Source organism: Oreochromis niloticus, linkage group LG11 (genome assembly GCF_001858045.2).
Source record: "Oreochromis niloticus isolate F11D_XX linkage group LG11, O_niloticus_UMD_NMBU, whole genome shotgun sequence".
Lineage (NCBI taxonomy): Eukaryota > Metazoa > Chordata > Actinopteri > Cichliformes > Cichlidae > Oreochromis > Oreochromis niloticus.
This window is the reverse complement of record NC_031976.2, coordinates 35,652,766-35,680,450: the sequence shown is the minus strand read 5'-3', so window position 1 is coordinate 35,680,450 and position 27,685 is coordinate 35,652,766. Positions and strand designations below refer to the sequence as shown.

General features: G+C 42.9%; 1 protein-coding gene across 2 annotated transcripts; it reads right to left on the bottom strand.

Annotated features, from left to right (window-relative positions):
• Positions 1-312: 312 nt before the first annotated feature.
• On the bottom strand, positions 313-27,667 carry thbs3a (thrombospondin 3a). Of its 2 annotated transcripts, XM_003451240.5 has the most exons (23): positions 27,168-27,667; positions 22,048-22,254; positions 16,873-17,126; positions 16,175-16,277; positions 15,986-16,012; positions 15,812-15,894; positions 13,192-13,243; positions 12,960-13,108; positions 12,381-12,518; positions 11,388-11,462; positions 10,605-10,757; positions 9,520-9,630; positions 9,262-9,369; positions 9,020-9,179; positions 8,686-8,804; positions 8,261-8,313; positions 6,857-7,038; positions 6,187-6,365; positions 5,842-5,890; positions 5,553-5,749; positions 5,209-5,381; positions 2,960-3,099; positions 313-1,491 (listed from the first exon to the last, which is right to left on the bottom strand). In XM_003451240.5, exons 1-23 carry the CDS (start codon positions 27,247-27,249, stop codon positions 1,430-1,432), a joined length of 2,856 nt encoding a protein of 951 aa, XP_003451288.1. In that variant the 5' UTR covers positions 27,250-27,667; the 3' UTR covers positions 313-1,429. The 2 variants fall into 2 exon arrangements, with proteins under 2 accessions (XP_003451288.1, XP_019211097.1); XM_019355552.2 differs by lacking the exons at positions 22,048-22,254; positions 27,168-27,667 and adding an exon at positions 18,550-18,610.
• Positions 27,668-27,685: the final 18 nt, after the last annotated feature.

The following is a 27,685-nucleotide window of genomic DNA, read 5'->3' as shown; positions in this document are numbered from 1 at the left end:
TAGCTCGTACGTGTGATTGGTGCACACATCGTCACAGGCCTGAAACAGGCCAGCAGCTGCCTGATCAACTTCCCCAAAATAGTTTTTTTTACTGTCGGCAAAAAAAAAAAGTAGCATTTTTAATCGTCTGTGTCGTTGATAATTGTGACAGCGGAATAGTTTAACGAGCGATTTGTTTCATGTGCAAACTGAACACGCTGATCTCTGTGCACAGGGCAGCGCTGCAGGCAGGTGCAAAGATGCAAAACGTGCAGCAGCAGGTGAATCGGTCTGAGCGCTTCTGCTAAGAAATCATGAAACATGAAACCAGGATTGTAGGAAAAGTCATGGTTGGGTTTATTTCAACAAACATATGTACATTTGAAGACACACAAAACATGCATTTCACTTTTTGTTTGAATCAAAGACTCTTCTCTGTAACGTTAGCTTATCAGGTCTCAGCATGAGAGGTTTGTGTTTGCTGTTTGTTGTTAAAGGACGCACATTGTTTTGGAAATGAAGTCTGTGTGTTTCCGGCTGTCAGGATGCTGATTTACACGTCTTTGTCTGTTTTAAACATCGGTGATGAACGTGAACTTGAAATAAACCCAGATCAGTAACAAGCAGAGAGAGGAGAGTCTGGGGAACACGAATGAAAGACGAGCGCGCCGACGCGTCGTTGAGATGAAGCAACAAGCGACAGCTTTCACGCCACGTTTGCTGGAGCTCCACAGCAAACTGGACAGGAGATGATCGAGGAGTGCCGAGAAAAATGTAATATTGTATTTGGGGTCAATTGGGAACAATTACCACGAAAATGGGAAAATTCACAGAGTGAAGCTGCTGTTCTTCACCTGAAGATGGAAAAGTCCTAAACTATTAGAACCACTGTGAGGGCGTTAATCTGATTTTAAGGTCAGTTATGATTTTGGCTTCCAAAGATTACAAGATAAACCCTCCAAAGGTTTAGTGATGTCACGTGTACGTAAAGTGCACCCTGACACGTTTTGGTTCGAACTCATTCGCCATTTCGCTCCAGTTATTAATGATGCAGACTGAGATACACAGCTTCTCCTACAGTCACATAAATTCACTGACAATTTAAAAAAAAAGAGGTACATATCATTACTATCATACACTAAATGTTAACGTGGACCTATTCTTCTTCTCCTTAGTTTCTGTCGTTACGTTTCCATGTTTATATTGAAAAAACAAACTGAGACACTCAAACATCACGCAGAAGGACCCTGATGATGCGTTCAGGTGCTTTCCCCAGACTGTTTGCTCTTTGGCTGCTTTCTCTCACATAAACACACTCGCTCATTCAGACTGGACATTCTCAGCTGGCATTCAGACTACAGTTAAGGTGGGTTGAGAGAAGCTCAGGCTCTGTGTGTACTCATGTTTTAACGGTGTGTGTGGGGTTGTGTTAACAGTCCGTCTGCAGCTCTCAGACCTGAATGTGCATCAGAACTTGTTTACGATGAGTCTGGAAGTCTTCAGGCACCGTGTCTGGAATAAAAAAGGAAATGAGCTGAAAGTTCATCTGTTGTCACAGAGTGTCAGCAGGTTGTACTTCCTGCAGACACCGACTGAAATGTGGACACAAGTCTTTATATCCTGATGTTATTGGGATAAACCTTTTTGTCTGGGTAAAATGAACAGGAAGGACGATGGGTTAATAAATATTAATGCATGTGGGCTTCTAATTGTGCAACAACAATTTCCGGCCTTTCCTCTGAGTATTTCATTTCAGGAACAAACACCAGCTCCACCATCTTGGACTGCAGGGGGCTCTGCAGACTCCGAGCTCAGCAGAGCAGATTCTAAAATGGTTCAGGTTCTGGTTACAGTGGGTCAGTGTGGATCTGCTGAGCCAGTGCTACCCCTCAGCCTGCTTGTAGATTAAACTATGGTATCAATTTGAAAATCTTAGAGACATCTTTATGGAATTATCAGAGTGTTCACAAGCTTTTCAGAAAACTTGACCTTTGGCTTTCACCTTGAGTTCAAGGTCAATCGAAATTTAAACTCGTGAGAGTTTGTTAGTAGATGCATGGTAACAATTTAAAAATCCTACGTTGGCTCGTTCTCCAATTATTGTATTTACAAGCTGGGATGTGCACCCTGCCTGTGTGGAGTGCTGACAGTATTCAATCAGCCTTTTACAGCCGAGGGGTAAAAATGACAGCAGGAGGATTGTTTCGATTAAATTTTCCAAAAAGCTTCTAAAATTCCAAAATACTGGTTACCAGTTCCCCCTCAATTATCACATTTACAAGCTTTTCAGAAAACCTGATCTCCGACCTTGAGGTCGAGGTGACTGAGATTCAAACTTGTCTGAGATTTTCAGTAGACACACCCATGCTATGACTTTCAAAATCCTGCGTCGCTGCGTTCTCGAGTTATTGCATTGACAAGTATGGGTGTACACGTCGCCCGCCCAACTGCCCGGCAGGGTGACGACAACTTTCATCAGCCTTTTATGGCTCAGAGGTAAAAACCCTGCCTCACTACAGTTTAGCCAATCTCCCATTCAAGATCATCTTCCTGTGCACCTCTGGGCCATGCCAGTACAGTCTTCACAAAGTCCTCGACAAGTTGCCTCTGGACTTGTGAACTGTGGACTCTTGATCTGAAAACTGCTTGGTGGCAGCCACAGATGATTCTTGAAACAAAGCTAGGATCCCTTCAGGACAGAAGCTGGTGTTTGCATATTTGTGGTCAGAACGGAGCTTCCAGGAAGATGATCTTGGATGTGAGATCAGTGGTATTTAAATCAGGCAAAGTTTTAGGATTTTATGGGCTTGTTTTAAGGAAAAACCGAAAAGTCTGAAGGTGAATCGGTGTCACTGGTAACGCAATCGTTCACTTCAACACAGCAGTCACATTTTAGCACGTAAAAGGCTTATCAAAATATTCCAGGACTCCCCAGAAACAAATAAAACTACAAAATGCCAAGCAGGGTCAGCGGTCCTACCATTGCATCTGTAGCGCAGGTTGGACCAGATGATGTTTTCCTGGGAGAAGCAGAAGACACCAAGTCGTCCTCCTCTCATGGTGGTGTCGACCACAACACCAGAGTCTGCCACCACGCGTGTCCCCTCAAACAGCTTTACCCTGAAACCACAGGAACACGGCTCCATGTTAGAAGCCAATCATTCCTAGGGTTGAATACTAGCATCAGGCATCGGGCTAGCAAATAAATGATTCTTGGGGTAAATGATTGGTAAGGATTGGGAATCCAGCAATTCCAGAGATAAATACGCAAACACTCCACAAGATAACTGCTGTGACGTTTGGAAAAAGAAGTTTCCTAAACATAGACATGGGGACAAAACCCCGACTATGAACTCTGGGATGCACCGAGGCAGAACCCAAACCCAACCTTGAAATAAAAACCTGTTAGAAACCAAACATTCCTTGGGATAAATAGTAGATCAGACAGGGAATTACGTGGATACCTTCAGGTTTAGAAATCAAGAACTTTGAGAGACACAGAAAGGATGGAAAATATAGACCTACTGGGTCTGAAAAGTGAGGCCAGTGCAGAAATCCCTTAAATCTACATTCTTTATAATGACCAAAGTCATTATAAAGTCTATGAGAAATGATCCGACTGCTCAGTTGATCTTAGAGTGCAGTAAAAACTTTCCTGTGAGTTTATGGCCTCAGCTAATTCTTATCTCCATTAGGGTGAAAATGACAAGTTGGTGGCCGATGAGTGGCTACATCCTTCCAATGATCCTAAACAGTGAGCAAACAACTCCTGACGACAAAGCTACGATACAGCAGGTTCAAAACCCAACGCTGCCTAAGAAGAATGCAAATCAAACACTTGCTAAGCCAACTAGAAGACAGAAACCCAGGAAGAGCATATGAAGTAGGATGAAATGTCTGTAATAATAAGTAAATGTACTTTTTTTCTCATTTTCTGAATATTTGTGCCACATTTGGACGAATCATCAGATGTACTAAGTTTTAATGAAACGATGCAAACGGATTGGAGGTAAAACCTTCATTTCTGCACTCTTTATTTTCAGTCACATGTCCAAACTGCACAGAAAGTCTCTGCAGCAGCTCTAAAGAACTGAGCTGAATAATACAGAGAGGAGAGACGAGGGAAGAAAAGAGTGCGAACAACCTCGGACTCTCTCTCTTTAACGACTCTCTGAAGAGACTTTCTGAAAACCTCCTCCTCCTCCTCCTCCTCCTCCTGCCTCTCTGCCTTTATTTCTTTGCTTTTCTCCTTCTCCTCCTGACCGGCTGAAGAATGTGAATCCAGACTTTTTTTTTAATCTGCTGCCATTTCCAAAAACGTAAAAGTTTTGACAATCATGAAACTCACTGGAGGAACCAGAATCTGATGTTCTAAGTCCCTCAGTGAGCGTTGTAACATTGTAACATTTAAAAAGGGAATCTAAATAAATAAAAATAAAACAGCACAGAGGAAGAGTGTAACTTTGAGTCGATCTGCGTCGGGCTGACTTTTCAGTAACGCGTATCGAGGTCTTATTAACGACTGATTTAGCACTTCGAGTGGGTACAGTAGATATTTTATGGGATAAAGTTTTTCAGTGTGTCGCTGTCTCTCCCTATGATCTGCATATCAATGGCCACTGAGGTGGATTCCTGCCAGGGCTTTGGTCGTCATGGAGACGAGTACAATGGAGTACCGGGGGGCCCCGAAGCCACAAAGAAGTTTCAGAGGGTAAAGAATGCAGTAAAGAGAAAAGAAAGAAAGAGACAGAAAATAGATGAGCGTGAGGGACACAGCTGCAGGCTGAGGGAGTACTACAGAGTACTGCAGTATCTGGACTTAGTATATATAATATACATAACTGCACTATTTGTGCTACAACAAATGAGTACTCACTGTTACAGACTACTGTAGTATCTGCACAAAGCACATTTTTGAAGATCTTTTAACAAAGCTGCAAGGTGTGAGTACAACAGAGTACTACTATACTATAGGCTACTGCAGTATTTGTTCTACAGATTATTAATGATATCTTTACTACAGACAGTATACTGTACAGAGTTCTACAGCATATATACTGCAGCCTTGAGCACTACACTATAAAACTACATAGTACTCAAGTTCCAGTCCTGCACTCTGCGTGTGCATCCAAATAAGAGGAAACTGTCACACTGCAGTATTTAAGATACTTTAGTCAGACCTCGCTGAGGGTCTAGTTTGGAGTCGCGCAGGTCTGCCTGTGCTCTCACCTGATGTATCCCACCTGCGGTCGGTGGCTGAGCTGCCAGCGATAGGACGTTTTGTCCATCCAGCCGGTGTTTCGCGGGTCCTTCCAGAGCAGCTTCACCTCTCCAGGTGTGTCTCCCGTGTGCCACAAGGCATTCCTCAGGAACTCACCTGGTCCCGTCCGAGACTTTACCGCCTGCAGGATGAACACAGGGAGAAATTTGGAGTGCAGGGGGTGCAACGTCCTGAATGAGACAACTGAGCTCTTCAAGAATGACCAGCAGGCATTACAACCTGCCAACACATGATGCAATACTGGTTTCTGCTGATTGTTGTGGATTAAAGAACCGTAGAACAGAGTAGAAACCTTGAGCTGCAGGGCGGGCTGGGCCATGGCTCTGAAAGGTATGGATTGCCAGTAAGCCTGCTCTGTCTGTTTCCACATCACCACATAGAAGCTGGATGAATCCTGGTAGCCAAAGATGAAGCCAGCGTAGTCGTCGTCCGTAACCGTGTTGACGTGGAACGTTCCCTCGAAGTCAACGCCATTAAATGCCGTGTAGCCTGCAGACAAACGGAGGAGGAGGTGATGATCTGCTCGAGGACCAGGACCAGAGGACAGCTACGAATTCTTCACTTTAAAGTGGAACTCGTACCTACGGCTAAACCAGGATCGCTGTTCATCGTCTGGACAATCTCCATACCCTGAGGAAAGAGAGCATTGAGATCACACAGGCAGTTAGTGTTTATCGCCTGAGACAAATACGGTAATAGAGTCCAGCTGGTGCTGAAATGAGCAAAATAGGCACCCTTGTTGTGCTTCCAGTCCACCAGAAAGAAGCGTTAGTATCAGTTACATTTGACCGACTTTATATATCTGTGATTACTTTTGTATTTAAAACCAATAGACAAGCAAATATACCAATTTTCTAGTACAGAACGTGTTGAGAAACAGTTGTACTTGATAAACAGCCGTATTCACGTAAGACTGTCAAAGTTACCTGATTCAGCACCACCCAGTTGGGGTCAATCTGTGCGTCACCCTCCGGGTCCAGGATGACAGTCTGATAGGCTCTGAAGTCTGTCAGAGTGACCTCGGCACTCTCCGGGCACACATCGATCAAATCCATCACAGCGTCGTTATCAAAGTCGTTTTCACAGACATCTCCGATACCGTTCACTGCAGACGGACACGGTGCAGCTGTTTAAATCCACACCTTCACAGGATTTCTATGAATAAAATTACTTCTCTATGCAGACGACACAGTTCTATTTACCGCCAGAAAAACACAATTTACAGCACAGCTATGCTGCTGTTGACCTGTACATTCAAATTCAGTGAGAGTAATACCAACATTAGAGCCACTTTAATGGCAAATACAACAAAACTTTTCCAAAATGGGCCACATTTGAATGCAGACATAAGTACAGCGATATATAACCAGGATGTTAAAATCCTTTGAAATGAAAAGTATACATTTTATAAAAAAAGTATTTAGTAAGAATATAAAAGTAATCACACAGAAAATGTAAAGTTCGAGACGTTAATTGTGTTAACTAACCCGAGTCTCATTTTCTATCATATTTTCTATTCTTAAAAAATAATAAATGAATGATACACACAGCAGGTTCTGGTTGTTTAGGCTTTGTGGGCTTTTATATGATTGTTACCATCTGAGTCTTTCTGATTGGGGTTAACGATGAGTCTGCAGTTGTCGTAGTCATCGAGGATGCCGTCGTTGTCATCGTCATGGTCGCAGTCATCTCCCAGGCCGTCGTTATCGGAGTCCAGCTGGGAGCTGTTGGGGATGTCTGGACAGTTGTCTCTGCTGTCCTGGTGACCGTCACCGTCCCTGCAGATGTTAACAAAAGTGACCACGTTTCTCCCTCTAATGAGCAGGTTTCTGTTTCTTAGTATTACTTTCCATTTTTAAACAAATTTTCTTCTGATTAATGTGTTTTTTAATATATATATGCACAGTATTATTTGAATACCGATATAGCTTAAACCTAGAGGTGTGGCCACTTTCAGTGACACAGCTAGCTTGAAGCTCGAGGCTGTCATAAGGCTACACCTCCTCTGATTAATAGTGATATACAGTATTCTTACCGTTAAATACATGTTAATAAAACATACCTGGGTGGCTGTAGCTCAGGTGGCAGAGCAGGTCAGCCACTAATCAGAAGGTCGGTGGTTCGATCCCAGGCTGCATCCTGGCTGCATGCCAAATATCCTTGGGCAAGATACTAACCCCATGTTTGCCTACTGGTGGTGGTCAGAGGGCCCGGTGGCGCCTGTGTCCGGCAGCCTCGCCTCTGTCAGTGCGCCCCAGGGCAGCTGTGGCTACTATGTAGCTTGCTATCGCCAGTGTGTGAATGTGTGTGTGAATGGGTGAATGACTGAATGTAGTGTAAAGCGCTTTGGGGTCCTATGGACCAGAAAAGCGCTATACAAATGCAGGCCATTTACCATTTACCATACCTAAATTCAATTTAGGTTCAAAGTAATCCCATTACTCCCGATAAATTCCCAATCCCCTTTACCTTACAATATAAAGTGCTTTAAGGCGCAGCAACCGATCACAGCAGATGGCCCCGCCCCTCCCTGAGCCTGGTTCTGTCGGAGGTTTCTTCCTGTTAAAAGGGAGTTTTTCCTTCCCACTGTCGCCAAAGTGCTTGCTCATAGTATGATTGTTGGGTTTTTCTCTGTATTATTGTAGGGTCTACCTTACAATATAAAACGCCTTGGGGCGACTGTGTTTGTGATTTGGTGCTGTGTAAATAAAACTGAATTGAATTAATCCCATGAAAACTTGAATGCAACTAGAAAAACAAGTTTTACATCATTTTTTATTTTCATCACATTTGTAAATGTTTTATGGCATCAAAAAATCAAAAACTAAAATAGATCTCTGTGTGTGTGTCTGTGTGTCTCTGTGTGTGTGTGTCTGTGTGTGTGTGTCTGTGTGTCTCTGTGTGTGTGTGTCTGTGTGCGTGCGTGCCTGCGTGTGTGTCTGTGTGTGTCTCTGTGTGTGTGTGTGTGTGTGTGTGTGTCTGTGTGTTTCCCAAACATACGTGTCCTGGTTGGTGTCGCAAACGTCTCCGACCAGGTCGTTGTCTACATCAGTCTGAAGAAGAAAGAAGACAGACTGTGACCTCTGACCTTTCTGCTAATGCTACTTACAAACACCAAACAATTGTTACTGAGTTATTTGTTCACACCGTGTTACACTGTCTCTGTTTACTGCTGAAACACACAGAAACGCTGTTTTTACATCAAGCTGTTATTAATTAGCTGCCTCAGTTGTGAGATGTTTGTGTGACCTTTTAATTCTTTTGTGCAATAAGCAAACACTTTTCAAATAAACATTTCTCAGCATTAACGTTTAATGTTTTTTGTTTGCTATTTTTTTATTATAACAAATGTAAATGACCTGCAAATCAATGCATTGTGTTGTTATTCATGTCCGATAAAACGTAGCGTGCCTGAGTGTTTGTACCTGCATTGGGTTGCTGAGCTCAGGACAGCTGTCGCAGGCGTCTCCGACTCCATCTCTGTCTCTGTCTGTCTGCATCGGGTTCGGTACCTTTGGACAGTTATCCAGAACGTTGGGAATACCTGAACACACAGCCATTCACCAGTCTTGTTTAATGGTTATAAAGGAGATTAATGCAGCACTGTGGCTTCACCAGTTTGCATGTTTGTGTAAATAAACAGCCTTAAAGACATCACACTTTTAATTTGCTTCACAGCTCCTGTAGTTTCTGTTCTTTGTCTCTACAGGGAATTATAGATTCACGTGTCTCCTGCGAGTTCAGATGGCGGTTTCTAACCGTCTCCGTCGATATCCTGGTCGCAGGCGTCTCCCTGTCCGTTGTTGTCTGTGTCTTTCTGGTCGCTGTTGGGGACGTTGGGACAGTTGTCACAGGCGTCTCCGAATGAGTCGCTGTCCGAGTTCTGCTGGTCTTTGTTAGGAACCAAACGACAGTTATCCTGGGGGCCACAGGACATGTCACATGACCACATCACAGCCACGACAGCCACTGAACCCACAGACGCATTCGCGGTCTCTAACCTCCACGTTTTTGATGCCGTCCCCGTCAGCGTCCTCATCACACTGATCTCCAATCCCGTCGTTATCGGCGTCCTCTTGGCCAGAGTTTGGTGTGAACACACAGTTGTCCTGGTGGACAAAGACAGCAGCTCACACACACACACACACACACACACACATCACAGTCCAAATTGTCTTTTAGAGTTTAATTACTAAATGAATCTAATGACCTATAATCATTCAACTTGGAAACTATGGAAACATTTATTCATGTCTGACCTGTTTGCAGTGTTTGTCGTTGTCCATGCAGGGCAGAGAGCGGTCGGGATACCCGTCAATGTCCGTGTCCATACCGCACGTGTTCCCGTTACCGGCCCAGCCCACATTACACTGGAAACACACACGTCACACACTGTTAATGTGGGATCATTATAAAAAGGTTCATCCAGGTGATTCTCTGGTCTATTTACATGAAACTTCAAATATATCCAAAAAACTAAATACAAAGATGTTACGGTGGACGTCCACCGCACTTTATTAGCCTTTAATGGTTTGTCTGACCTTTTCCAACTTTAGATGAACCATCGCCTCATTTACTGACAATGTGTGCAGCAGCAGGATGATTATATGCTCTAAATGTTGAGAACATTGTGAAGGCTCAGGACAGACTCGAGGTAACACGACCTTATCGGTCCTATCATAAAACCGAAGCTCTTCTTTCTGTTTAACTAAATCAAAAGGTGAATTAACGCTTCTGCATTTTTCATTAGTTTTTATTTTTAACCCTGATCATGAGTGGGTTTACTGCTTCTGTTTTAACTCTTTATATCCATAATTTTGTAATCTATGTATGTAAGCCAGAGAAATATTTAAGACGAAGCAGTATTAAAACACGTCCCAGTATCAAAAAAAGATCCACCATTGAATACATTTGACCAAATTAAAAACACTAAAACCAAAGAAATGTTATGTATATATTTATTGTATTTTAAATAGTTTTGTCAGCACACATTATCATTTTAGATCGTTTTTGATTTTTTTAAAGACTGGTTTTCCTTTTTTCTGGTCACTTTTCATAAAGCACTACTCGGAAATGCCACTAGAGGGCGCTGTGGATGAGCTCAGTGAGCTGTGAAGCATGAGGACGGTTTGTAGTAAACAATGCAGATGTAGTCAACTGTTTGGAAGTTTTTTAGGTTTAGTTCCTTTAAAAAATGTCACCGCTGTAGAGATTTGCCTCTAAGGTTGTCTTGTGTCACTGCTCCTCTGAGGAACATCATCTTCAAAAAGGTTATTTATGTGGAAACATGGATCATTACATGACAGTTACATAAACTCAAAACGATCAGGTCTGATGTCCTCACCCTGCAGGCAACCTCTCCGTTCCTCTCCATGGCACAGTGGGCATTGACGTCACAGGGGTTAAAGGTCAGTGCAGCACAGGACTTCCTAGGGAAGCATCCTGATGTTTGGTTACCAAGAAAACCAGGTTTGCAGCCTCCACATTTGTACGAGCCCTGAGGAGAGAGAGAAATATGACGTAGCAGAGTTACAGCTGGATATTTCCAGTAGTAGCTACTCGGATCGAGTCGCTGCGGCTCGCCACAGTTTGACTCGGATCGAGTGGTTTTCTATTACAATCGAGTACCACCTAATGTGCGTGGTCATCGTCATAGCAACGTGACAGAGCATCACGTGACGTAATTAGTATGTAACATCGAGGCGACGATACACCTGCTGCTCGGTCTGCAGCTTTTCGTCAGACTCTGGAACATGGCGTTGTTTCTGTAGCTGTTTCCCTTGTTGTCGGGTTTCAAAAATGGCGGTTTTGATTTTCCTGAACGAGATGCTCTCATGACTCATCGAGTGATGCCACTAAGCAGCCAATTACACGCTGTCTGACGACGTCACAATTTAGTACCTGCTCAGATCACTTGGAACCGAGCAGGTCGAGCAGGTACTAATTTAGTACCTGGTACCAGGAACTATGACCTCATGGAAAACCCGGAAAACTGTGGCAAGTTGATCCAAATAGGTACTAATGGAAAAGGGGCTGAAGAGAACAACGGTGCAGGTAAATTTATGTTCTCGGCAGAGACATGACAGAGATTTTTATCTGTGTGAAGAGAACGGAGATGTGAACTCACCACAGTGTTGACGCACACAGAGTTTGGCACGCAGGCGTCAGGTAGATCAACACATTCATCAATGTCCACACAGTCCTGAGAAACAGAGTCAGGCTTTCAGAACACTTTTCTCTGCAGACACGTTGGCTCATCATAGCAGGAAAAGCACAGGTCGAACTGATTTTCCACTTATGTGAAGTACGCCCAGAGTGCTGCTCACTGTTGGGGCTCACTTACAGGCACACCTGATGTACTTGTTAAAAACAAGTTTCAAAAACTATAAAAAATGCTCGCTCTCTCTCTTACACACACATATGTATATGTGTATCTATATATATACAGGTCCTTCTCAAAAAATTAACATATTGTGATAAAGTTCATTATTTTCTGCAATGTACTGATAAACATTAGACTTTCATATATTTTAGATTCATTACACACAACTGAAGTAGTTCAAGCCTTTCATTGTTTTAATATTGATGATTTTGGCATACATAACTCATGAAAACCCAAAATTCCTATCTCAAAAAATTATATATAAAATTATATATAATTATATATATTATTATATATATGTATATGTATATACTTATGAGTAGCTCACAGTACTCACTTACAGTGAATTCTGCCATATGTACTCTAACTTTCTATTTTTTTTCTATTGTTTCCGTTTATTCTTTTCTCCAAAAAGTTATTTTTAATTGTTTCCAGCTGCATTTTCCTTTTATAAACACAATTTTCCAGAATAAACACATCCAGTGCTCGGGCTGTAAAACAGTGTGAAGTCTGGATACAGCAGACATGCTGACACAGAACTGTATCCACCCATAAAGAGAGAAAACAAACACACCTTTGTGTGTGTGTGTGTGTGTGTGTGTGTGTGAGAGAGAGAGAGAGAGAGAGAGCGAGAGTGACCCCGGGGCTGAGAAATAAATCCAGAGTTGAAGAAGTTAAAAAAAGAGCTAAACTGAGTGCCAATGGAAAATTAAAAATAAGTGCAGTCCATTGCCTGACCTGTTTGTGTGTCTTAGCGTAGTCCAGTCCAGTTCCAGACAGTGGCGCCCCCCACAGGCCTGGAGGACATGGCTGACAGCTGAACCCCCCAGCTGTGTTCACACAGGCTTGGGGAGAGAAACATGGCTGCACCTCGCACTGAGACAGAGAAGAGGGGTGTTACTGTAACACACATCTGCCTTTACAAACATATACCGTGTGTTGTTGTGCTTATTTTAAAGTGACAACTTCTTCCTTTCCTTATTTTCCGTATTATGCATGTACTATTCCAGTGATCGATGTTCAAATAATGAGGTCAGTTTATGTGAAAGCCAAAAGCCAAGGATTCATTTTTTCTACTCTTACATCTGTCAGTAAGTGAGGATATCCCTAATATGGTCATCTATGGCCCGCTTCAACCACCTGCCATTAAATCTGCTGTTTGTGAAGGGCAGCCAATCAGAAAAGAGTTGATTCAAAGAGGGAGGAGTTAAAACAGTACGGTCTGAGAATAAAAACACAGAGCTGGAAACAAGCCGACCACACCCCCAATGTGCAGTACTGGCATTGTTGTCTGTTGAAGTGTCGTTGTATTGTTACCTCATCAATGTCCCTGCAGTGTGTCCCATTGCCAGTGGTTCCAGGTGGACAGGGACCACAGGTATATCCTGGGTAGTGCAGACTCTCCATGCAGGACACACCTTTGTAACAGGGGTTAGGAAAGCAGCGGGAACGAGGCTCGTGGAAACCTGCGACAGAGACGCTAAGAGTCAGAGCTTCCTCGCATTTCAAACTCAAACTACGAGGAGGACAAAGAGAGCTGCCGACTCACCGCAAACCTGACACTCCAGGATGGTGTTCCTGATCAGAGACATCTCCTTCACCTGAGGACGATGACAACACACCAATAAGCTTTTCAGGTTATGCCACTTTACTTCTCTCCCTTTACCCCACTGGGTTTGTGTGTATTTAAATTTATACGTCTCACTCTTGGTGAACCGAGAGCTCAGCGTAAAAGAAAAGTCCTCAGTTTACTGGTTGATCTACGTCTCAACCCTCACCTGTGGTTATGAGCTCTGGGTAGTGACTGAAAACTGAGATCAGGGATATGTCACACAGTGGAAATTTGTATTTATCTTTTATATTGGTTTTATTCTGATTTTTAGTGTTTATTTATGAGTGTAGTTTTTATTTGCATGATTTTATTCTGTTTGTATTGCATGTTTTTAGTGTGTTAGTTGACATTGTTTTAATCCACTGTGGACTGTTTGGGCATGGGATAAATTAGTTGATCAAGGATGTAAGGATGGTTGGATGGATGGATCTATAATATTTCCATAATATCCTATTAGAGCGATTAGAACATGCTGTAGGTATTACAGGTACTGCACTGCAATTTGTACATGTAAATGGAGAGTCGTCTTCACACACTGAGGTTAACTACGGAGTTCCACAGGGTTCAGTGCTAGGACCAATTCTATTTACATTATACATGCTTCCCTTAGGCAGCATCATTAGAAAACATAGGATACATTTTCACTGCTATGCAGATGAGACCCAGCTCTATCTATCCATGAAGCCAGGTAACACACACCAATTAGTCAAACTGCAGGAATGTCTTAAAGACATAAAGACCTGGATGGCCGCTAACTTTCTGCTTCTTAATTCAGATCAAACTGAGGTTATTGTACTCGGCCCTGAAAATCTTAGAAATATGGTATCTAAGCAGATTCTTACTCTGGATGGCATTACCTTGGCCTCCAGTAATGCTGTGGGGAACCTTGGAGTCATTTTTGACCAGGACATGTCCTTCAACGCACATATTAAACAAATATGTAAGACTGCTTTCTTCCATTTGTGCAACATCTCTAAAATTAGAAATATCCTGTCTCAGAGTGATGCTGAAAAACTAGTTCATGCATTTATTACTTCCAGGCTGGACTACTGTAATTCTTTATTATCAGGATGTCCTAAAAACTCCCTGAAAAGCCTTCAGCTGATCCAAAATGCTGCAGCAAGAGTCCTGACAGGGACTAGAAAGAGAGAGCATATTTCTCCTGTTTTGGCTTCCCTTCATTGGCTTCCTGTTAAATCCAGAATTCAAAATCCTGCTCCTCACATACAAGGTCTTAAATAATCAGGCCCCATCTTATCTTAATGACCTTGTAGTACCATATCACCCTATTAGAGCACTTCGCTCTCACACTGCAGGCCTACTTGTTGTTCCTAGAGTATTTAAAAGTAGAATGGGAGGCAGAGCCTTCAGTTTTCAGGCCCCTCTTCTGTGGAACCAGCTTCCAGTTTGGATTCGGGAGACAGACACTATCTCTACTTTCAAGATTAGGCTTAAAACTTTCCTTTTTGCTAAAGCATATAGTTAGGGCTGGACCATATTTTAATTTCCAAAAAAGAGGACACTTGGCTCAGTCATGAAGAACTTGCTTGAAGAAACATATTTAACATATTTAACATATTTGAACGATGCCTTCTCTGTGCGGTTAATGAATTGTGAATTGTAAACTATGTCATATAGACTTTTACAAGTCAACAAGTGCAAAAACAAACTTAAAAGCCCCTGAATTAAATAATGGTACAGAAATAATGCCTCATCTGCATAGGAAAAATTACTGGGTCGGTACGAGGGAAATTTCTTTTGCAGTTCGTCTGAAAAGATGCACTTGCGCTTTGGGATCTTTTAAACATTATTATGTGCGTTGCTGCGTGCTGTCTGTCCCGTCTGTGAGCGCAGAACAACTCACAAAGCAGCAGTTCGGGGATGATGTCACACGCATGGGTCCTCTGTCGGAGTATAGGAAAACCCGGACATTTTGATCAATCTCGAAAGTCCCCACGGACAGAACGTGAAAAGTGGACGTGTCCGGGGAAAAGAGGACGGTTGGTCACCCTAATATAGTTAGGGCTGGACCAGGTGACCCCGAATCCTCCCTTAGTTATGCTGCAATAGACGTAGGCTGCCGGAGATTCCCATGATGCACTGGGTGTTTCTTCTTCACTCACTATGTGTTAATAGACCTCTCTACATTGAATCATATCTGTTATTAACCTCTGTCTCTCTTCCACAGCATGTCTTTATCCTGTCTTCCTTCTGTCTTCCTTCTCTCACCCCAACCAATCACAGCAGATGGCCCCGCCCCTCCCTGAGCCTGGTTCTGCCGGAGGTTTCTTCCTGTTAAAAGGGAGTTTTTCCTTCCCACTGTCGCCAAAGTGCTTGCTCATAGGGGGTCATATGATTGTTGGGTTTTTCTCTGTATGTATTATTGTAGGGTCTACTGTACAATATAAAGTACCTTGAGGTGACTGTTGTTGTGATTTGGCGCTGTGTAAATAAAATTGAATTGAATTGAATTGAATTGAATTGAACTGAATTGAATTGAATTGAAGTGGATGGATGGATGACAGAAGACTTTTTCCCACCTGTCCGTCTGCCTCACCTGTTCTCTGATGTCCTGTCGCAGCTCTCCCAGGATCTGATTAAAGATAATGAGCTGGCCAATCAGAGCCTTGGTGTGGTCACCTGACAGGAGACGTACAGTCAGTGATCAGAAATCAGCTCAAATGTGATTATTGGTTTTGATTATTTGAATAAGAAAAAAAGCAAATCTCACCCAGGATGGAGTTCACCTCGCCGCTCACTGGAAGAGAAAGAAGTCACCACTGTTTATTTAATATCACACAGGATTTAATTCATTATAGTTGGAAAATGATCAGCTGGAGTGTAAAGCTGCAGGAGAAACCAGCTCATCTGAAGGTCTGAGTGCAGAGAGCCACACTGAGTGAGATCCCAGTGAGCTGACCTGAGTTATGGGATGACGAGTCTCCTTGGAACGGGCAGTCAGTCAGAGATCCAGCTTTAGCAACGCTGCCCCCTAAAGCCATCATGAGGGACACCAAAGCCCCCTGAAACAAAGAAGGAGAGAAAGTGTGAAACAGAGCAAGAACTGTGAGGGAACCGTTCCCTTCATTTATCAAAACGTGTTCCTCACTCTGAAGCTCAGACGCAGTTAAACTGGCAGAGGGCTGTAATTAGCACGTCCTTTAATTGGGTTTTTTCCTCATGTGAAGTGCAGACACTGACGAATGTTCCACTGGCGGTGCTGCACATCACTGCTTTATTCGCTTTCCTCTGTGCTCGTCCCCGTGCTGGCTCATACACAAAGGCCCATTCAGATGGGATTTATTTCTCTGGGAGAGGTGGAGTGATTTTAATATTACCTGCCCCACTTCGTGATTTTAATCCAGAGTTTATGCGACTCATTTTTCACCCCCTCTTTCACAAATAATTACCTCCTGCTTTTTCAGCAAACTGGCTTCTCGTCAGGTAATTTAAACCCTGTTCTTCTACTTCACAGTGAAAGTCTTTCCACAGCCTGAAGCAATGTCTTCAAAATCCAGTTTAGTCCAACCAGCAGTTACCCTGACACATCCTATCTCAAAAACACTCGTAATATTTCATTAATCATTGAACAGATTGTTAATTTTCTGCTGCTCCAACCTGGAGTCGGGCATAAGCCTTCTGCCCGTGTCTAATCTCCACCATCTCCACCTCTCTGGGCAGGGGAACCAGCAGCGGCAGGCCCTGGCTGGAGTCAGCCAGTCGGCAGTCAACATACAGCTCCATGTTGATGTTGTTACGCTGAAGGCCACCGACTCTCAGGATGATGGAGTGAGTCCGTCCATCAGCCAGGTTAGCGTTCTGCATGTTCACGGTGTGGACCTTCCCGTCAGCTTTGACGTAACGAACCAGGACTGAAGAACAAGAAGAACAGTGGGAAAAATGGACAGTAGAACAAAAGATAGTAAAAGAAATGAGGGGAGAGAGAAGTCGTAGTTGGAGCAGAAATAGATGGAGTAGAAGAAGAAAAGAAAAAAATGAACAGTTTGACTTTTGGTTTAAATTCATGATCACAAACACGGCACTATTCTCGGGTATTTTATAGGCTTACATGTAAAGTGTAGCTCTGTTCTTATAGGTTTAAATCAAGAGTACGCAGAGCCAGTGACCGCTGGTTAAAGATTATAGATGACCATCTTGTAGTTTACAGTTTGAGCTAACGGTGGCAGTATTAAGTTATTACAACAACACCTAAAATTAGACACAATAATGATACAGAAGTGTGTCTGGATTATAGCGACAGTATCACGATGAAGGTTCAGTGCAGAGCGGCATTTTCGTCACATCTCAGAGAACCAAGGCCGCCAGAACTTATCTTTATATTTTTACCTGTTGTAGTGCCATTTTTGGCAGCATTTCAAGTTGCTATATGTCAATACAACCGTTACATCCCAGATTTTAATAATATGTATGCATTTAGTCCATAGTAAGTACATAAATTGCAAAAAAGTGCAATAAACTACAAAAACATTGAAAATTGTTTTTGTTTTTTTACACATATTAATAGATAGAGAAATTTCAGAGGTAAATCCTTCGAAACTGTAAATGCAAAAAGTTGCATGAAATATTTTCCAACTAGAGCAGGGTGATATGACCAAAAATATTTATCACGATATACATTTGAAAATTTGCGATAACGATATAACTGACGATATAATTGACACTAGACAAAATACTTTATAACTCCACAACTTTATTAGTGCAAAAAACCCATCAATGTATTTTCACTTAAACAAGCAGCTGTTTTTTATGTGCATTAAAGTTATATAAAAATTACAGTTTAACCAAAAGGCATTTCCAGTGGAAACTGGCCGACATATCCTCAGCATAACCATGTATAATATCCACAAAACTTAAAAAGAGGTTATACACACACAATACAGTAATATTATGTTGAAGCACAGTACGTATCACTCCGCGAGGCTCCTGCCTACGATAGCCGTAATGCTCCGACAATCCATCAAGCGGTGCGGCTTCGTAGCTTAGCAAAGTCGAACTAAAACATTTGACAGATTTTCGAGCGCCGTGTACATAAAATCGTTTCGAGGTCAGTAAACACAATCAGAATTCATACATAAGGCACACGGGATTATAAGGGACACTGTCGATTTTCAGAAAAATCAAAGGATTGATTTTAAGTGTGCCGTATTTTCCAAACAACACGGTAATAACGACGGCCCGCTAGCATGCGCTACCAAAAATAGTGCTTTGTTGTGTATCTGACGGACGAAAGCTAAACCAGTTCCACACCACTGAAGTTGCAGCATTTTTACAAACCAGTTCTGGTTCATCCGTTTCATTCAACGATCCACTTTCGCTCTTCTCATTCTGCGTCGCCACCATGTGTGTATGTAAACAAAGGCACTGCGCATGCGCGTTTTACCCATATTCTATCGCGATATTTCATTTTCCTATCGTTGCCCAACATTATACCGGTATTACCGTGAACGGTATGATATGGCCCAGCCCTATTTCTAACCACAGGAAATTTATTTTGAGTGTCTTTATAGTTTAATTTTTGAGATGCACCAATTTTTATAAACTGCAGGAAAAACAAAAATAAATAATTTGTGCACAATTTGCAAAAAGCAGCATCAAAATAAACGATTTCCAACAACAGTGCAGTTTAAGTCCTGAGCCTCCCAGAAACGACACAGTCGGTCAAACCCGACTTTCAAAAACACCAGCAAACCTTTAAAGGCCCTGTAGGGAAAAACTACGTTTCCTGCAAAAATGACATCACTTCCTGTTTTGGCAGGTAATGGCGGACGTGCGATAGTTTGCGCTGACGTTTATTCCAACATAGGAAGTGCTGTGAACAGCTGATCAACTCGGCAAAGCTGTTTCTGCATTATAACGTTTTTGTTGTTGCCAGCGCTGCGACCTAGGACAAGCTGAACTCATGTTGCTTAAGTGCAACTCCTCCGGTTTCATATGCAAAAAAATGATTGCGCTAGCTTATGTGGTTGCAGTTCTACCGGGATTTAGAAATAGTTACACAAATGGGCTTTAACGAGGACAGCTCTGCAGATGAGGATAAACCTGAGAGATGATGAACAAATATTAATCCAGTTTTTAACTCCTATCTTCTACACAGAAAGTGTTACTAAGATACAAATAAGAAAGTTATTTATGAGGGTTAGAAAATCATCCACAGCTTACTCATAAAGACAGGAAATGCCCATGCTCTAATTTCTAAATGCTTTTGTTTGAAAGTGTTTTGTAGGCAATCAGGGCAACAGTTTCATGCGCTCTGTGGATGAGAAAATGGAAGAAGCGTAACGGAAAAAATTAAAAAGAATAAACAGTCTGAAGGAGCGGATGGCTGGCAGCTCGCAGCAGCAGGAAGAAGGAGCTCTGCTGACCAATGAAAACATGAGAAGCACCAAGAAAATAAAACTACCAGGATAAAATAACTGTGGTTATAGTTGTATCTTCTTTCTCTGTCCCACAGAGCTGCGCTCAGTTCAACATAAATTACCGTCACCAGAGAACCCAGTGCAGATTCATCCACTGCTGGAAATAGTCCCATTATTGGCCTAATTTCAAGGCGAGGAGGCTTTCTGCAAAATTTGTGTGGCTCATATACAGACTAAAGCATTTTGAGGCAGCTAAATCACGAGGTCAAAGGTTGGCCTAAGCCAAAACACAAACACAGAGTAGTTTATGAAACATGGAGTCTGATTACAGCAATCATGTAGTTAGAGCAGCTGCAGGCTGAACTCGCAGCCTGTCATTATCAGGATGAAGAAGATTATAAAACGACAACAGAACCAGATTCCTGTGCCGACCCGGCGGAGACCAGCTTATCAGACCAGACTGCACCCGCCCACCACAGAGCCACGTGAACGTCATTCAAAGCTGAACCATCAGAGCGCAGTGTTCAGTTTCAGCTTCATTAAACATCATTGAGCTCTGTGTGATTACCAGCTCTGTAATCAGCCACCGTCTCAGTTCTGCAGGACTCAGAGTTTCCACAGATCTTCAGTCTGTCAGGCTCAGCTCTGTGTTTGAGGCCGCAGACGTGCGTCGAGTCTGCAGGTTATATGTGTCACTCAGTGGAAACATCACATCTTAGCGTCTGCATCTTTACAGCTCCTGGACCAGTTGATTTGTTTTACTTTCCACTTGTGGAAAGTTAGAAACTCTTTAAAAATGACATTAAATGTATCAATAGGCTCATATTTGATTTTTTGACAGCAGGTTTTTCCTGCATGTCTAACTGTCGGTGGACAATCTGTGAGAAATCTCTGCTGTTCAACCTTCATGACAGGTAAGAAGTAGACACTGCACCTCGAGTGGACGTAGATGGTGACGTAGTCGTGAAGTTATATATATTTTCAACTATAGCAAAGACAAGAGCGTGTAAGGGACTGATGTCACAAACTGAAACCTGAGAGAGCGGCCTGTGCAGAACCAGAAATTCCAAAACATTCAATTCAATTTTATTTATACAGCGCCAAATCCCAACAGTCGCCTCAAGGTGCTTTTTGTTGTACAGTAGACCCTACAATAATACATACAGAGAAAAGCCCAACAATCATATGACCCCCTATGAACAAGCACTTTGGCGACAGTGGGAAGGAAAAACTCCCTTTTAACAGGAAGAAACCTCCGGCAGAACCAGGCTCAGGGAGGGGCGGGGCCATCTGCTGCGACCGGTTGGGGTGAAAGAAGAAAAACAGGATAAAGACATGCTGTGGAAGAGAGACAGAGATTAATAATAACTTGTTTGTTCATACATGAACAAACAAGTGTGATGGAAAACTCTGTGCCCTTTCTTTGACATAAAACTTTCTAAGAGCTCAAACTGATGAGCTGTTTAGGTCAGAGAGCCATTCATCGACAACGTTTAAGTAGAGCAGGGGTGGGGAACTCCGAGCCTCAAGGGCCAGGGTCCTGCAGGTTTTAGATCTCACCCTGGGTCAGCACACCTGAGTCACATGGTTAGTTAGTTCATCACCAGGCCTCTCGAGAACTTCAAGACATGTTGAGAAGGTCATTTAGCCATTTAGATCAGCTGTGTTGGATCAAGGACACATCTAAAACCTGCAGGACACCGGCCCTGGAGGCCTGGAGTTCGACACCCCTGAAGTAGAGGAAATAAAATATTGAAGACTGCTTTTGTTTGATTGTTCAGGGTCTCTCCGGTGAGTGCGGTGTGCAGTGTGCAGAATGATTGGTGGAACTAGTGTCAATAACTCTAACAGGCCTGTCAAAATGGTTTTTACTTCCTCCATCATCATTGGCTGACTGATTTTATTGAAACATCTTCAACAACAACTAGAACCTTTGCAGTGACCATCACACCTCCTGAAGAACCCCACAGAGTCTCAGGATTCCTCAGTGATCTGTGGAACCTCCTTACTCATCCACTGTATGGTGTGTTACTCTCCACAGTGCCGTGGGTTCAAAGGTAAAATAAAATGTTTAATTCTGTCAGATGTCACAGAAACACTGTGGACCAGCTGGTAAACTATAGATGAATTTCCTTTCCTGCCACATTTCCTTCCTTTCTTTCCTTGTCCTGAACCTGCTACATTGACCCTCTTGGTCAGGTGTTTCCTCTCAGTGAAGTATTCAAACCGCAGCCTTCATGCTTTCATGGAAAGCTTTTACAGCTCTGCTGTTTCATTTCAACAAAATCTATGCTGACAGTTTTGGGATCTGTGGAAAGTTTAAGATTTCCAGCAGAGTTTAAAATAAAGAGGATTTGGATGGTGTTTGGATCAGAGCTGGAGTCAGATGAGGGTGAGCTGCTACACTTCCACCAACCTTTGTTGATCTTCCCCATGATGGCGACCTCCAGGTACTTCCTGTTGTCCTGCTTGCTGTAGATGCCCAGCAGGACTCCTCCGAGCTTTGCTGGCAGCCTAAACGTGGACACCACATAGATGTCACTGAGCGCGCTCAGACCACCAGACAGCTTCTCCACTGCTGCAACGCTCTGCTTCGAGTCCTGCAGACCCAACACGTCGATCACTGAGGAGCAGGAAAGAGTGCACACAAGTGTTTCGTTAACACAAGAGTCGGTAAGTCAGAAACATCAAAGAGAAAAAAGCTGAACTGGTTTTTGCCTCCCGTTCAAATTTAATCAGAGACACTGTGAGACAGACCTGACACTCAAAGGACTCGAACAGGAATCTAAGCCCTGCCCCAAAACAGCCAATCAACATCCAAACTGGAAATTAGGAATCATGTTGTAGTGACAGCTGTGGACAAAGATCCACAGTGTGATCACAGAGATATCTCTGTACTGATTATCTTAGCAAAGATGTAGAGAAGAATCCTGTTTTACTTTCTCGTCACTACTAATTAATCCACGTCACAGAAATGGAACTTGTATAAAAAGATAACCAACAACAAAAACCACAAGTAAAGAACGATAAAATAAAAACATCTGGTTATGACAGGCATCAAAACTAAGAAATAAAGCGATGAGGGAATCTGCTCATTTCCAGATGTTTTTGATTTGTTGAGAAAGTCGTCAAATAGAAGGACTTTTTTCTTTTTATTGCATTCAACACCAGGGCAGATGTTTGGCAAGTCTCTTTTGTTTTGATCATTGACAACATGAAACTGGTTTGGTTTTGGTCTCAGTTTCAGAACCTTTACATCAGCAGACTTTTAACATTTCATCTGGAAAAGTGCCGGGCGGTGCGAGGTCGATGCCAAAGCCTGGCAGCATATTTTAAGATTTCTGTCGTGACGTAGAAACAGATACTGCCTCGAAATGATTGATTCTAAGGCTGAAAGTTCAACGCTAAAAAACATGAAGTCTGTGATCGCCTGCTGAGCTGTCCAAGGTACACGCCGCCTCTCTCTCCAGCCAGCTGGGATCAGCTCCTGCCCTCAGGACGCTCTTCAGAATAAAGCAGACATAACTGATGGATAAATGAAAATCATTTAGAAAGATGTAGGAGACCCAACACCACCTTCATCCTCCTTAAAGACCATCTTTATTGGTTTCTTATTCATTTTTTAAATTAGAGTCATATGAGGATCTGAGCATCTAACAGCTAATTATTTTTTTGTGACCTTTGCATGTTTAAATTAGACTTCAAGTCACAACATTACGCATCCAGGACTGCAGAAATACTGAGGTCAAGAGTTAAAGCTTCCTTTTTAACATCTGAAACGTCCTGCAATCACTCAACTGCTCAGACTGCAAAACGAGACAAAAGCCGTATTTCTTCACCTCTCAGGAAAAAAACGCTGAACCTCAGCTGGATTTGTACAGATGCATGAAGGTAGTTTACATCTCCCCTCTTGTTCTCACTGGTTGTCTCTAATTGTTGCTCCTCCCACTGTGGATTTAACAGTGGTGGTTTCAAACACGCCAGAAAATGTTGGGCGAGGATGACATGAGTCAGAGCGGCTGCTGCGGTTTAATGTCACGGAGATAAATAGATGAGATTCCTCTGAGAGCTCAAATTTTGTAGTCTGAACATCGCAAAGGATGTAAGAATATTGTTTTTTAATACTTGACTCAAAGAAAAAACCTCGCCTCATCTCAAATAAATGGAACCGGTGCTCCATTAATGCTCTTTCCAGTCAAATAAAAATACAAAAGTAAAGTTAAAAGTAACCCAGTATCCTTACACAGACTAGGCATGGTTCAGGAGTACCTGCGTGGTTCAGGAGTACCTGCGTGGTTCAGGAGTACATGTGTGGTTCAGGAGTACATGTGTGGTTCAGGAGTACCTGCGTGGTTCAGGAGTACATGTGTGGTTCAGGAGTACCTGTGTGGTTCAGGAGTACCTGCGTGGTTCAGGAGTACATGTGTGGTTCAGGAGTACCTGCGTGGTTCAGGAGTACCTGCGTGGTTCAGGAGTACATGTGTGGTTCAGGAGTACCTGGCCCGGCCTCCAGGCTTTGCTGATTACCTTAAACTATGACAACCAAAGAAAAATAAGAAATCTCTACCCTGAGTGAGCTGCACACAAAACAGATTAGGGACCACCAATGCAGGAATGCACACACACAAAAGTGAAGCTGCTCAGCAGAACGGCTCTTTCAAAGCAGCTACGGTCCAATGACAGAAGGCGAGATAGAGATCAATCGGGGCAAGGGCCGGCTTGCCTTGATTGACACTAACCAGCACACAGAGCAGAGCGCAGTGTGCGAGGTGCTGTCGGCTGTGCTGACAGCAGTGACTCACTTTACCTGCTGATACATGAACCGACGCAGCAAACCTCAAAGTGCAGCTTCCAGGTTTTTATTGTGAAACTAAGCTGCGTTGGTGAGCTCGACTCAGGAAGTTTCTGATTGTTCCTTCTGCTGAACACAAACACCACAGAGGAAGAACAACACAGACAGCTGATAATCCTGCTGCTCCATCCTGCTGCCCCCTCCACCCTCACACCAGCCAGGATGTCTTAGTCCAATAACAACAGATGACTCCTGATGATTTATAACAAACCCCAACAATCTTCAAACTGGAGACTAGTGTAGCACCTGAATGCACCGCAGAAGGAGGAGTCAGCTCCATGCAGCCTGCAGGAGGGGGTTCAGACTATATCCATCTGGCTGGTTCCAGTTTAAGCTCAATTTACTGGTTTCACAAAGCTGCTCAGTGTTAGACACAGTAACAGGTCAGAGCATCACGCAGACACAGCTGATGCTAAAACTAAAATGGCCTGTATTTGTAAAGCGCTTTACACATTCAGTCATCCACCCATTCACACACCAGTGATGGCAAGCATTGTAGCCACAGCCACCCTGAGGTGCACTGACAGAGGCGAAAACTAATCCTAATGCAGAGGCTTTAAAATGCAGAAGAGTCGTGAAACCAGCAGGTGACCCCACAGTGGCCACGCCCACCTTTCATATACAGTCTGCAGACTTAACGCTTGGTCCTCAATAAAGTCAGTACTACAAACTTTAAACACCTTTTCTCAGATCACTTGACTGAGTACAGTTTCTTCTTTTTATACCTGGTTTGTCGCTTCTTAAAAGCAGCAGAATCTCTGTCTCACCCTCCAATTCCCTGTTTCCATGTTTTAAAGGTTATAAAGTATTTGTTAATGAAATGAAAGATTCAAAGATGAAAACGATCTCTGTCTGCACCGGGCTTACGTCACAGAAAATGGTTCCTTAGCAGACAGGGAACCCCTTTCAAGTCCTCGGTCTTGGGCCAAATCTCTTGCAGCTGTTTTTCCAGAAGATAAAATTGAAAAGATTAAAAAAAATGTTGTTGGAAACCCAGAAAGTTACTATAAACAATCCCGAAGTGGAAGACAGCAGTGAAAGCACTGACACACTGAGGAAGCTTTCTTCTCATCAGATTGTTTTAAACACTTGAAAAATCGGAGCAGCGATTCTGCTGATCTATAACATCTGTTCCTCTTTATTAGGCCACTGTGAAGATGGTCTCTCAGCACTGAGTCAGCAGAGGTCTGCGCCTCAGTCCTGAAGTCTTTGCTTGGTTTTTATTTATTGTCTCTGCCATCTGCACAAACATTTTAAACTGCTCATGTATGTGTTTCTCTTTAGTCTGAGTGAATCTGTCCTCACAGAAAAATAAAATCATGACAATTCACCCAAATATGCAGCTGCTGTGTTTTATGTAGCATTCATCGGTGAGCAGCAGCTGCTGTCACTGTGGAGCATGTGCAGTATGGACACCTGTGGGGATCCCACGAAGATTCACATTTTTTGTTCTTTAATATTTTCAGTATTATTCCAGAGAAGACTTTGGAAAGTTAAGTATGATTAAAAATCTGGAACTCTAAGCACACAGACTGTATGTAGAAGATGGACACAGCCGCCATGACAACACCCACTGGTTTTGGACTCCACATTTTAAAGGCTCAGTGTTAGTGACTTTTTAGTTTTGTGGAGCCAGAAACGACCATAATCGGTTATCAGCTAGCTAGCTTCCTTTGCCAGCTGGCTCCATCACTAATTATTACTACAATGGACTAATAATGCACTCAGCAGAACTGGAGTCTTTTAGTCTGCGCTGATGTTATTATCGGACTGTTATTCAGATAACTTTATTAAAAAACGCTCCATCATGGACGTGAGGTGAAACCTTCGTCAGCTTCCACCTGCTGTTCAAACTTCCTCAGCAGCACAGTTTGCTTCACAGAAACAGCCTGAGCTTGTGTTCCTGAGCCGAACACGTCCTCGGGATGACAGTGGAGTCATTCTGAGGATGTTTTAGACCTTCTCACTCTTTCTCCAGGACTGGGAATCCAAACTAAAATATTCAGGTTTTCCAGGATTTGTGCATCCATAATCACCTTTTATCACTGCCTTACTAAGATTTCTGAATTAATGTGATTGACTGATATCTAATACAGTCTCAAGAACTTTTATTAAAGAAATAAAACATTTACAACTTTTTGCATTTTAAATTTGAGTAATACATGAGTTTTAGATTAGCAAAACAGGAGATTTTTCACGACCTGGTTAGAAGGTGTAATAATTAATAGCTTATTAATACGTTTAATATAAATGTAGAACATATTTGGCTTTTTTCTATAAAATCTCAGTCTTAAAACCAACACTAAAACAGTATCAATAATGATTTATTTATTATTCATAAACCCATTTGCTATAAACTCATAAACTGAAAGCTGGTTGTGCAATATTAGTAACACAAACCTGGTATTAACATTAATAAACACCATTTATTTACCAGCTGTTTTTCATGTATTTACTAAAAGTTTGCTAAAACTGTAAAATGAAAACTGGTAAAGTGTAGCGTTGAAACAATATTAGTAACGTGCTTAATAAAATCAGCAGCTATAGTTGTGTCACATTGAAGTAGTACTTGAGTGGAGTAAAGTAATACTTCAGTGCAGTACTCGAGGATTAAAACTACTTTCCATCCCGTTTTACTCGGTTTCAGTTACAGCATCAGCTGCAGGTTGGTTCGGTTCTCTGACCTTGGACGTCCGGTCCGTCCGGGACTCCCGCAGCGAGCTGAGCGCCGATGAGTGACAGCAGAACCGGGACACACCAACCCATGCTGGACCTCAAAGAACCGGCTCTGGAAACTTTAAACCGATGATCCGGGAGGTAAAGAAACCCGTGCAGCTCCAAAGCGATGCTGGACCTGGGGAGCTGTCAGCGGGGAACCGAAGGAGAACCCGTGGAGCTCCCCCAGGGAAGGTCGGAGAAGCTGGAGGACCGAGAGGGGAACAGGGGCAGTTTCAGCCCGGAGGAAGGAGCAAGAGGACCGGGAGAGCAGGCTGTATTCTACACCGACGAACAGCAGCGGTGAGCGGGGAGGAGAGGAGCAGAGAGAAGAGCCGAAGCACCGCAGGACAAACCGAGCAACTGACGGGCGGGTTCACGAGCACAGCTGGAAACTGCTGCTGGCGCGCGCTCAAGTCGTGCGCGCGACCCGAGAGCAACAATAAAAGAAAATCAAATAAATTCAACTTTAAAAACAACAACAAAG